Source organism: Centropristis striata, chromosome 1 (genome assembly GCF_030273125.1).
Source record: "Centropristis striata isolate RG_2023a ecotype Rhode Island chromosome 1, C.striata_1.0, whole genome shotgun sequence".
Lineage (NCBI taxonomy): Eukaryota > Metazoa > Chordata > Actinopteri > Perciformes > Serranidae > Centropristis > Centropristis striata.
In genome coordinates, this window is record NC_081517.1 from 24,883,081 (window position 1) to 24,896,330 (window position 13,250).

Below are 13,250 nucleotides of genomic sequence, written 5' to 3' on the forward strand. Positions count from 1 at the left end.
ATGTTGTGTTTGGAGACCAATGTAGGCTCACAAAGCCAGGAGCAACATTTGTAGAGGGACCATGTAGTCCACCACTGTTATTATACTTGCTGAGAGAGGAGATATATACAGACATGTACAGTGACATAATGACGTGGCTCTCGCGCCTCTAGAAAATGTAGTGCATAGGGCCAGCTGTGTGAGGGATACCTCACACAGAGGCACCAAAAATGTAAGTGGTTTTATATGGTTTTAACCTAAGCAACAAATGTGTGTTTAATGGTTCAAAAGTGTATTTAGAATGTGAATTATTAATAATTATCATAAATAATTAATTATAATAAATTATATCACTTGATTTACTCAAAGTCATCTTGAAACGAAGCACCACTCCGTAAAACAGAGAAAAGATAGCAAATTCACCTAAACACACACAGCCGCCGCTTGAACTCTCAAAAAACCCTCTGACACACATACTCGCACACATTCACCCTGAGTTATCCCCCCACCTCCTGGTTATCCTTGCACTCCAATGTACTGCTGTGGCTCAGTTGGTAGAGCGTTCGTCTAGTGATCGGAAGGTTGGTGGTTTGATCCCTGACCGTCACAGCCTACATGTTGAAGTATCCTTGAGCAAGATACTGAACCCCAAATGTCTCCCCGATGCTGCGTTCATCTGTGTGTGAATGAATTCCCAATGGTGGCAGGTGGCACCAGTGTGCCCTGGTAGCCTCTATCACCAGTATGAATGTGTGTGAATGGGTGAATGAGCATAGTGTGTAGTGTAAAGAGCTTTGGATAAAAGTGCTATATAAGTGCACCCCATTTACTGACCCCCTGCTATTAACTATTTTCTTAAGAAGGACCTAATGTCATATAACATGTATTTCTCATTTAAATTCTAGCGGCCCTTAGATTGTTTAACACTGAAAATGCCTTGCCAAGAATAATGAATACAGTGGAAAGTAGCTCATGCAGTCCAAACATTTATTGACTTCAGCTGCACGGACAGACGACATGGCTGAAGACGCAGAACTGAGAATTGTTTCCCCGGTCACCTATGTGAAAGCAAACATGTACATACATGTAGTAAACATACAGACATGTTATGAAGAAATTATTAGCTTATTGTAACAGCATGGTCGTATAACAGCAACATAAAATATTGTTCATCCAAATAGCAGGTAGTCTTGAAAACAATGTGGTATTACGATCCAAAGATAAAACTTGTTTTTAAAAGCCTTTCCATACAATCAAATGAATAATAAAACCCAAGTAAGAGCATTTGCTGCCTTATTACTATAACTGAATACAGAAATACATTTTTCAATAATGCATTACAGAAGATTTGTCACAAAGTGAAGACAGCAACATTATCAGAAAACAATGTTAAAATGGTCATTAAAACTCAGATCCCATATGCTTACAGTAACATAACCATAGTGTGTAAAGAGAAGTGAAGGACAGCAGCAATGTTGGAATAATTGAAACATTCATAAAGCATCTCTATTGATCCTTTAATCTGCCAGATTACTGTTATTTTGTTATTTAAAACATTGGTCTTAGTCATAAGTGAACTATCAATGCCAGGAGCTGTAATTGTTTAATACCAAAAAAATTATAATAATTGTCATATGTTTGTTAAAGTAAGAAAATTTTTCAATTTTACTGCAAGTTCAATGTTAGATGCCCATTTAAATGATCAAAGAGAGTCAAAATATAAACTACAACAAACAGTAGGACAGAAGTTTTTAGCCTTTGACAGTTGCTAAGTCCAGCGTCTAGTGTGAAAGTAGAAGGTCAAATGAACTGAATGTCAAGGTGCCCCCTGTGCAGATCCATGAGAGGATCTGATTCAGAGTCTATGTGTACGACAAAACACAAAGGGAGTTAAAAAAAATAAAATTACAAAAAATGCGGCACTGACAGACCTTCTGTCACAGCCATCCACAAAGGGTGAAGCATCAAATTACACCATCTTCAACATCCAGTTAATCAAAATATCAAAAGATGCCAAAGTCAAGGTATCCTTGAGTTTTCCTTTGGACAAAGCGGGGGGCAGGAAGACATACAGAAAAGAGGCATCAAAGTCTCTTTCAATCTTGTCAGTCTCCCTCTATGTCCCCGCCTCATTCAGCAGCTCCCCAAGGTGAGCGGTTTGCATTTTCACTTTGTCGCGCTGTTCAGCATTCCAGCATGGTTAATGGAATTAAAATCAATGACAATCTCAGTCCTCTTGGGTTTGAACTGCCTGCCAAAACACAAAGAAAAAAACAACACCTGCATTAGTCGGGAACAGACGGGGATGAGGCACACATGGAAAAAACACAAAAAAGGGGAGAGACATTTCTCATAATTTTTTGGTGAAACCCCACACCTGTTACACTGTAAACGGAAGACTGCGTGAGAGAAAATGAGTGAGACCAAGAAGGGAAAAAGGAAAAAAAAATTGATGCTTTTATAGTCCTCTTAAGTGAGTTTAATAAAAACTATAAAGACTTAATCTTTACAACTTGTAAGAGTGTCCCTCTCTGTGACCTGGGCCCTGTAATATGAAGCACATTCAACATACCCAGGGTATCTTTTCATAATTTGGCTTCACCAACAACCGCAATTCAGCTAAGAGGTGATACGATGCTGGTTATCAACTCTGTAACGCTGTCTGTCGACTGTGACTGCCCCTTTCAAAGGGTTCACATACTTTTTGTTGCAACTCTATTCAGTGCTTTGAAGGCCTTTTGTCAGTTTTTTCAGGGTACAAAGAGTTTGAAAAGTAACAAATATTTTTCATATCTGAACATCATAATAAATCTATATTTATTCACCATTTACCTGCCTTGTACTATAGGAATTAACTAATTTATTTGACATTGCTCAATATATTTTAGTGGTCTAATACGGACAACATCAAATTATTTCAGCAGTAATTACAAGGGAAGAACCCATCTGAAATCGCTAAGATAAATAAGCCATATAATACCATATACCCCACTGAAATATCGGAAAGGTATTACGGTATGAAAAGCAGTTACAGCCCAAGCCTACTTCTACTTATATGCCAGAGCAAAGTTGTTACTCACCTGCATTGTATACCTGCCATACTAAGCAATGTTCTGGAAGCGACCATCTCTGGTGAGTCATGGTATTTATCAGAAAGAAAGACCACGTCCTTAATGCCTGGACAGAGGGAGGGATAGATTATTAAGAGATGTAGGAGGCAGGAGTGCAAAATTACTAGTCTTCATCCTCTTCTCATGCAATTTTCTAGGTAAAAAGTGTGATTTAGGGAAGAAGAAGAAGGAAAGAGCACACATAAGCACATCATTTAGTCGCACCCAAAACACTTTTCACTGCACCTTTTGGTGCAGTCCAGCTGGGACGTCTGTGTTTCAATTTCTGCCACTGAGAAATAAAAGCTGGGGAATAACTGTGTTGCTGCCAAAAATGGACAAAATACACATCTGAGAGTATTAAAAACAGAAAAATTAGTTTCATCATGCTCAAAAAGATATGAATTGACAACAAGATCACCAAGATTGACGAACTAAATCCATCTTGGATTTTTAGGTGGCCAGTCAGATAAATTTGAAAAGTAATCCCCAGAGGCTTAGCACACCGAAATTGATGCTTGAATCATCCTTTGCACGATTCTTGCGAAAACAAAACTTTATCTGCCCCACTATATTTCTAGCGGCTGGTTACAGATGGAAGACAGTAATCAGAAGGTCAGTGGTTCGATCCTTAAGAAAGATACTCAACCCCAAATTGCTCCCTATGTAGTGTTATCAGTGAATGAATGAGTAAGTGTGGTTAGTTACTCGGCCACCAGTGATGAATGTGTGGAAATAGGGTTGTCACAATACTAAAATTTTCAACGCGATACCGATACTCAGGAAAATATTTGATACTCGATACCATTTTTGATACCACGAGGATATAAACAAAGACCCCGAAATTTAACAGAAATATTTTTATTAACAAGAAAAATGCAACATGTTAAAATTAACAGAACCACAGGTTAAATATCTATAATAAAAAACAGTTGTGCAAAAAGAAACTGCAACTATGATAACAAGCTTCAGATACTCGATACTTTTGAAAATGAGTATCGTATCCGGATACAACGTTTTAGTATTGATACTTTTTTGAGTATCGATACTTTTGACAACCCTAGTGGGAATGGGTGAATGATTATGCTCGAGTGTCAAAGTGATTTGATTGGGCGCTCTGACTAGGAGTGATTTACCAAATTGGCCCGATAAATTATCAGTCGATGACAGGAAATTAACATTATATATTATTCTGATAAGGCAGTTTTAGCCGAATTAGATGGCACTATGGACCTTTAAAGTTGATTTGTGATCCACCAGTAAACACAGTGAAAAAGAAGCAGCAGCAGAACATGTTGACCTAGTTGCGCATGTTTTTCATAAATTGCAAGTAGCAGCAGCAGCTAATGTAACGGACAAAATCACGTAACATATAACGCTACATGACCACACAAGCGACTGAATGCTATCGGCCTTTTGTTTTTGGGTTTTATCTGCACACTTTGGTGCCAGAGTCTCTGTTTTATTAGTCTTCATTTTTAAATTGAGCAACGCATTTTGGTTTTGGTTTCAATTACTTGTGTTATTAAGCTCACAGCTGTGATGTGACACAGTATGTCAGTGCATTTCATTTATCTGCAGCCTAAGCAGCCATAAGGTCCTAAAAGACTTAATTACTGTATTGGGATTTAACAGATTGAATGGCAAGATTATTTCAAAGTGTTTGATTTGAATTCTGAGGGAAAACGGGAAAAGAATCAGAGCTGTTTTTTGTTTATGTATTTTTTACAATAGTGCTATTAGTTAGATTTGGTTGAGTAAGAGCTGTGGAATCTTAAATGACCAATCTTGTCCTTTCTTACCATCAGGTGTGCATAAACTACAGATAATTAACAAAAAGTTTAAATAATTGGTTATCTGTATCGGCCGTGAGGAGCAGGTAATTGTTGGTCATTGGCTGCAAAAAAAAAAAAAAATACATGCCATGCAATATTACATCAACATTAGTCTACAAATAGAACTGACTGGAGTGTGTGAGTGTGTGTGTGTGTGTGTGTGTGTGTGTGTGTGTGTGTGTGGTCAACACCCACCGGCCTGGATGATGAGCTTGGCACACTCGTTGCAGGGGAACAAAGCCACATATATGGTGCAGCCTTTCACATCAGCGCTGTTCTTGTTCATAATGGCATTCAGCTCTGCATGGCACACTGTGGGACAGAGCGTTGACAGAGTCAATACAACATATTGCAAGTTTCCTTGTTTCAGAATCGACTTAAGTTGTACACAGAGCTTTGGAGACAGAGGCTTTGGATGGATTGTGTTTTCTATGACACTAAAGAAACAGAGCAAATACTTCCTCCTCTCCCAAACACACTCAGACCTTTTATTCTTCTTCACCTTCCCATGCATGGAAATAAACCAAAAATTGGGACATTGCCATGCCAAACTTACTCAACTGCTGTTGTGGACTGTTAGTTCTGATGGTGGCGCTGCAGCAACTTTATGAAAATTCATTATAAATCAGACATACATGCTCCCACTGTGCAACATTCACTAAAATGCAGACCGAAGTGAGCAGTTACTTTCAACATTACTGTATGGCGCAGAATGCTGGAAAACTACAGAAAATGACTTCCATAAACTATCCACCTTCCACACATCATGCCTGCGCAAGATCCTGCATATTTTCTGGCCCAAGACCATCTCCAACAATAACCTCCTCAACATCACTGAACAACAAGACATGTATTATGTAGTCAGTAAACGTAGATGGACCTGGATTGGCCATGTCCCCAGAATGGACATCAACACCATCCCAAGAGTGGCACTGCACTGGAACCCAGAAGGCAAGAGAAAGAAAGGGAGGCCAAAAACAACATGGCGGAGGACAATAGAGAAAGAGCTCCAGCAGCACCAACAGAGCTGGGGGACCATAGAGAAGATCGCCAAAGACAGATGCAAGTGGAGAACCTTTGTTGCTGCCCTATGCGCCAACCGGCGTAATGGGGATAAGTAAGTAAGTAAAAATGAGCAGTTAAATGTTTATGGACATTTTTGGAGCTGGCAGAAATTATAAAGCCCATCACTCTATTTTCCGCAACTATATAACTAATTAAATCTCTCCAACATTTTTTGCTCAACTGTCACTCAACTACATCAACTGAGCGCAGTCTTTACTGTACACAGCACACACAACAAACGTGTGTGTGTGTGTGTGTGGAACTGTGAATAAAAGAGAAAAAAATCTCTGAGTAGAGAAATATGTAAATGTCTTCAACATAACCAAAATTGCCCAATGGCCCTGAGTTGATCTCAACAATATTGTTTTTTTTCGGATGCATGACTTCCATTTATATCTGATAAAAAATTGTTTTATTTGTTTTAAGTGTTCATTTCCTGAAACATTAAAAATGTAATTGGGACCACTCTGATCTAGTTGCCTGGGGGGCAGTGGGGGGGGGGGGGGGGGGATATGTTTAGTTGAGAAATGTATGTTGATTACTTATTTGACCTCTATCCCACCTTAAACTGAGCACTAGAGGAGATGGGAAAACAGACAGAAAAAATTTGAAAAAAAGAGATTAAGTAAAATGTGAGAGCATCTCATCCTTATTATTTACCCTCTACAGGCTTAAGTTGATCTCTTCAGACATGAAGACAACTCAGGAACATAGTACATACCTGTCAAGTTTTGGATTTGAAAATAAGGGAAATTTTCCAGCGCCCGCTGCGAGCACTCCCACCACCCCAACCAAGCTCCAGTATCCCTTACATTTTAAGACAGGTGTACAAGAAAGATAAAATCACCACTTGTCAACCACTTTATGCACAGCTGCACTACTTCCTGAACTTCAGCCAGCTCCTTTGTTTCCTGTCTGCCATTATTGGACAAACTGATTAATCCAGGTGTGCCTGACCCCAGTTGTCACAGCAACAATAATCAGACACACCTGGATTAATCAGTTTGTCAGAACTCTATGGGTGACGTCACCAGGACTGTGTACATTATTTATTTACTGTATTTCCTCAATTTAAAGCCGGGTCCCTATTAATGACCGGCCTCATTTAGTAACCGGGTGTAAAAACTATTTTTAGTAAATAAAAGCTGGCCTCTTTCGTCGATATGTGTAGCCCTTACCTTAACCTGCACCAACCTGACCCCTGACCCCAACCAGTCCTCCTTTAAGTTGTTAACATGAGCCCAAGTTTACCTCAACCCCAAACAGTTCTCTCTACAAGGCCTAACCTTAAAAACTTAAATCCTAACTCCAACCGCGGAGGTGATGCTACGGAGAACACCATTCAGGAAACATCATTTGACGGGTAACAGATTTCCACACAACACCTGTATTTTGAAGTTTGGCCACACGAGTTAGTACTGTAGGTAAATATGGTTGTTTCTCTCGCTGTCCTAGTCATTCTCTGTAAAGTCGAGCCGTTTACGCACGTTCTTCTGGGCTTTTTAGTAGTTTAGACATTTTAAATCCTGCTTCAAATGAACATTCAGCGTGCTGTTCATTGTTTGTTTACATCCGAGTACTTCCAATATGGCTGACATCTGGGTAACTGGCTACAATGCGCTGTGTAAAACACTCTAAAAAGTTCCGGTCAGAGCTGCTCTGATTTTCTTTTTTTAATAAAAGCCTCTTTCAAATAATAGCCTGCCCCTATTATTAGCCGGGTCCCAAACTGATTTTTTATTAATAGAAGCCTCGGCTACTATTTGAGGAAATACGGTATTTATTTATAAGATATTTTTGGGCAGAGATAATCAGAGGGAAAGGGGAAGACAGAGGGAAAGTGCAAGGATTTAAACCCGGGCCGCCCGCTCACGTGGACTGAGCCTTTATTCATACGCACTCTACCAGGTGCACCACGTTTATTATTTATACAGTGTATGGTTGTCACTCACTATCTGACGTCACACACTAACCTCGCGACAACTGCCACCTACAGTACCTGTAGTAGCTACTGCGGGTGGCAGAGCTCAGATTGGGAATGTTTTTTTTTTACCTTTACTCCACCCAGGGTCGGTTATAAAAACGGGAGATTTACGGGAAAATACTAATACGGGAGGACGACGGGAAAGAAGGGTAAAATATGGGACTTTCCCGGCCAAAACAGGATACTTGACAGGTATGATCATATGAACATAAATGCCTTTAAAATTAGATTATGTTGATTTAATTAAGGAAAAAGCAAGAAGTGTGTGTACACATGCACTCCTACCATAAGGGTATTTAGTGTCAAGCCGGTTGTCAGCAGTCCTGGACCATGGCAGCTGGTCATCATCACAGCCATTGGGCATACCATTGTACCCAATGCCAACAATCTTATTCTCCTGGTTCACTATACACGCCCCCACCTGCAGAGAGGGAGAGAGGTTCCACAGTTTAGTAAAGCTGTCGTTTTTTAAAACATCAAATAATAACTTTTATTTGTATAGCGCCTTTCAAAAGAAGGTTATATGGTGCTCGATTATAAAACAAAAAGACAACACCAGCTGCCTTCATGAGGACCAATGCCTAACCTGCCACCAAACTCTTTGTTCAAAAGAATTCTAGGTATTTTTTTCAGGTATGCAACTGTTACAGCCCTAACACACACACACACACACACACACACACACACACACACACACACACACACACACACACACACACACCTGTGAGCTTGGGTCTTTGCTTCTTTGGGCTGAGAGAAAGGCTACAGCCATAAAGTATTCAGGCCATTCCAGGTAGTCTTCCCTCTTCTTAGTTGTGCTGCTATGGAGAAACACACAAAAAGACAGGGGATGTGAAGTTTTTTTTTTTTTTTTAGATCACACAACCATAAAGCAATTTTTGACTAGTATTGTTTTTACTGAAGTCAGGGCAGTGATTATGTCAGTTTCCTAGGGATTCTGGGGTTTAACTTCTGGTCTGTTGTTGCCGTGCAACTCTGACATGGGTGAAAGCTCACTTCAGGTATGGTGCACATTTTGAAGGGAAAATGCTTGATGGCCCTCTTGTAGCTATAATGTTCACCTGCCTGACTAACATTAAACTAAAGCAGGGACAGGGAGACATGGTGATTAGCATTACATTTATAACACTGCAATGTAACTTAAGTGTTATCCTGTCTCACCTGAATAATACATGAAAGACTCTGTTAACTGCACATTTCTTGACATATTGTAATAAAGTGAAGTTAAACTGAGAACTCGGACATCTCCTGCTCATCATTCCCCATCAAACGATCGGCGCAAAGAAATAGGTGAGGATTTCGTGTTGGAGTCATAATATAATTTTAAAGGTTTCCTCAATGTGTTTCTCAACAATGTGAGCACCTTAAAGCATAAAAGTCAAGCAAACTGTTTGGCAGAAAGAACCATGCTTTGGTCTTCTGTACATGCTGTAAGTAGTAAAGGTTTTTGATTCATCCAGCAAAGACTGGACTCACACAACTCACAAACAAGTGATTACATTCTCTCAGGTGTTATGTCCTTTCTGCTTTCAACACAAACTGGTTGCCGTACTGGTGTGTGCAGTTGTGTTCTGCCTCAGTTAGCAGATTTGACACATATAATAAACTGGCGATTTCCAGGTCACATCTCCATCTACTGTGGATAATATTGTTGTGTAAGTGAACACTACATCACAGCCACCTTTACATATAAAGAAAGCATGTAAATATAATGTTTGCAAGATTGGTCAGAGCTGGATTCGAATTCACTGCAACACAACGATAGTTCATGAACCATCACCTCAACAGTCATGGAAAAAAAATTATTGGACCACACTTGTTTTCTTCCATTTCTTGTTCATTTTAATGCCTGGTACAACTAAAGGTGCATTTGTTTGGACAAATATAATTATAACAACAGAAATAGCTCATAAATGTTAAATTGAATCGCTGATATCTAGACATGTCCATGTTTTATTGATTATAAGCAAAATCATTATCAAGAAAACCATGTTAAATGTCTCGATATCAGCTCTTAAATTAAACTTATTAATATGTGACGAATCTGCTAAATGAGGCCGAAAACAGCAGCACACACCAGTAAGTGTGGAAACCAGTAAGGACATAACACCGGATCTAGCAAGGCGTTTTTAGTCAGTATCAACCCACGTCAGCCAGCCCTGCTCAGCCGCTGGGCCTCACAGGCTAATAAGAAACAATATATCACTGATACAGGGACAGTGAATGATAAGTGGTGCATATTTAAATATGAGAAACGTACTGAACAGAAAACGGACGAAACAAACTAACAAACACTAGATGTGAACAGACACTATACAGTCGGTGTGTCAGCGTGTGTTGTCTCTTACAGCCTGTCGGTAACTTTATTTTGTCAGTGGGCGTTAGTGTCTCACATGTCGACCGTAACGTCAGTAGTCGAAGTAGTTACCTGTTTAAATGTCCGGGCCCCGGCTGACCAACTTCTTCCATAGTCTTGGCTTAATCGATGTTTCTACTTCTTTCAAGACCAAGTGCTGATAACGTTGCTATAAAACAGCAGTGGTAGAAAACTGCACCACATGACCATCCGTGCACATTACGTCAACACCAAACAGGAAGAAATCTCCCGCGCGAAAGTAAATCTTTGAGCCCTGAGTGATGTCTTCCAGGACCAACGCCTGCTCCTTCTGAAATACCATAGACTTGCTACAAAGTCTAACTGCAGTGACTACGCAACGGGTAAAACTGAGAAAAACTGCTTTAAAGTGGTTTTTAATGTTTTTTAACTGGCCAGCCAAATGGGTTATAGGTAGGTAAGTGATATTACACATATTGATGATGGAATTTTTATGTTCCAAAATCATGATTTGTTTGACCCCAAAATGTACTCTGGTTTTGCTCCTTATTTATATAGTCTATGGTTTTGCTGTAGTGCAAAAATGGAATGGAGTAACAACAATGTTGTCGTGTTCTTTCAGCTTTTATATTTTGTTTTCAGTGAATAAACATTTTCAAATTGATTTTGTTATCAGTGTATTAAAAAGTGTTTAACAACTAGAAATATAACATTTCTTTATAATATTAATATAATTTTATCTCACGTATTTACTTCATCACTATCTAGATAATAATTTCCCTATCAAATAAACTTCTCTGAAATAAAGCACAATTGCAATCTAAAACTTTGTCACAAGATAAAACAGTAAAAATGTAGTTACTGCAGTTAGACTTTGTAGGGCAGTATGGTGAAGAAGTAGAAAAAGTGCAGTTTGTGTGTGTGTGTGTGTGTGTGTGTCTTTTCCTTAATACATGAGCCTGACAATATCTGTGCAATTACCATAATACCCTCTCAGAGGTGACAACAAATTATTGATAACAGGGGGCCTCAAATGATTGACAGAAAGGAAGGTGCCATTGTTAAAGTCGGGGTAAAGCAAACATATATAATAAGTGTAAAAATGTAGGTTTTAAAAATAGTGAAAAACTGAGCATTCTTCTCTGCTCTGAGACGCAGCTGGCGCAGCCCCATTTGCACTTTAAATTTTAGTGTATAATTACATTGCACTTTACGGTAGCCCGTTTGTCACGCAGCTGGACAGGGTGAAAGAAATTCTGTTCACAATGCAATTACTATGATCAATGCAATGATATTTAAACATCAAGAGATTTGGGTTATATAACGTCATTGAACATAATATGGTCAGGTCTAATGTATGTAAAACAATCTGTTTTACACATTCTGCTAAGTTTTTTTGGAAAGCAGAGTCCATTATATGGTGAAAAGTCATAATATTGCATAATATTGGACGTCCAATGTTGGTCCACTGAAGGGGTTGTTTTGTAACGCCAGGCAACGTCTTTTTTTGACATCCACCGGACGTCCAATGTTTACGTCCGTGGGACCTCCGTGCAGGGCTTGCTCTAGGCATAACGGCATAGACAGTCGCCTAGAACAGTGGTTCTCAAATGGGGGTACACGTACCCCTGGTGGTACGTGAAGGCACTCCAAAGGGTACCTGAAATTTTAAAATATAAGTTTAAAAAGTAGCATCCATGCAAAAATCCTTAAAAAAGAATTATTTAATAACTATTTTAGGAAAATATAAGTATAAATTAATTAAATTAATTTTATATTCAGTAGGCTATTCAATGTCATTCTCCTAAAAACCCAGAGTGTCCCCCATACCAGGATGGTTGGACCCAACCTGTCATATGCCACCTGGCATCACATCTGTCAATCACTTGAAAACTCAAAGATGGAGTCGTGGTTGAAGCGTAGCAGTTATAGTTTTAAATGGATTTATGCTCACTGTTTTTACTACATTAGTTTGAATCACTACATTTTAGTGATGATAAATATTTGCAATACATGTAGTCATGGATTATTAACATTTAAAATGTTTGAAATTGTTTTTTTCAAATGTTTGAATTTTGTATGAGTTTATCAGTTCCACAGTTTAATAAATCAGACACTGATGGCACAGCGCTCTGTTTTTAAGTCTTTTTTTTCCCAGCCAAAAATGCTTTGCCCTGATTAGGGGGTACTTGGCTGAAAAGATATGAGAACCACTGGCCGAGAGCACCATCTGCTGGAGGGGCGCCGCCAGTCACCCTCGAGGGGAAAAAAATAAAAATACTAATAAAAAATGATTATTGTTTTTTTTTTAATTTGTCGCCCTCCCTTCGTGTTCTGTCTTGGAAATAATACATATTACCAAAATAAAGAAACGAAGATAAACAATGACATTTTCTCACTTGTGGTGCTGAGTCACATGACGTGTATTCATTGGCTGCCCCCCCTTAGACGGTGTCACAGAGGTCAGGTCACGTCAAGTGACAGACAGGTTATGTTTTGATGTATCTTGCAAGATGAAACGATGCGCGGTATCGAAAGAGAAGAAAAGAGAAGGAGGAGAAGAAGTCCCAATATAAAGGTAACCTTATGTCATCTTTTTTTAAATGCAGTTTTGTGTGAAGATATTTCATTTGTATTAGCTTGCTAGCTAGGTTGAAGTAAACCAACGCTAGCTTAAAACAGTTAAGCACATTTATCATGCGGTTTGCACTTTCCTCGTCTCTCTAGTCTCTAACTTTGTTAGCGGTCTCCAGCTGTGCTTCTTTGCGAATTTACTTGTAAGTTAATAATTATATAGACAGAGAGTATTATATAGCCTGGTTGGCACCATGGGCAAACAAAAACGGCAGTTCCCCCCTCCGTGAAACAGCAAGCGGAGCTGTTCAACACGAAGGTGCTGAAGTGTGGTGATGCGAATCTGA

At 39.2% G+C, this 13,250-nt stretch overlaps 1 protein-coding gene across 3 annotated transcripts; it reads right to left on the reverse strand.

The window, feature by feature from the left end:
- Nucleotides 1-952: 952 nt before the first annotated feature.
- Nucleotides 953-10,556, reverse strand: dctd (dCMP deaminase). 3 transcript variants are annotated; one of them, XR_009394731.1, is made up of 7 exons: nt 10,423-10,556; nt 8,695-8,794; nt 8,259-8,394; nt 5,120-5,236; nt 3,336-3,414; nt 3,060-3,156; nt 2,190-2,230 (listed from the first exon to the last, which is right to left on the reverse strand). XR_009394731.1 is itself a non-coding variant. In XM_059338190.1 (6 exons), exons 1-6 carry the CDS (start codon nt 10,461-10,463, stop codon nt 2,146-2,148), a joined length of 576 nt encoding a protein of 191 aa, XP_059194173.1. In that variant the 5' UTR covers nt 10,464-10,556; the 3' UTR covers nt 953-2,145. The 3 variants fall into 3 exon arrangements, 2 of the variants coding, with proteins under 2 accessions (XP_059194173.1, XP_059194181.1); XM_059338190.1 differs by lacking the exon at nt 3,336-3,414 and having other exon boundaries at nt 953-2,230; XM_059338198.1 differs by lacking the exon at nt 3,336-3,414 and having other exon boundaries at nt 953-2,230; nt 8,695-8,791; nt 10,423-10,478.
- Nucleotides 10,557-13,250: the final 2,694 nt, after the last annotated feature.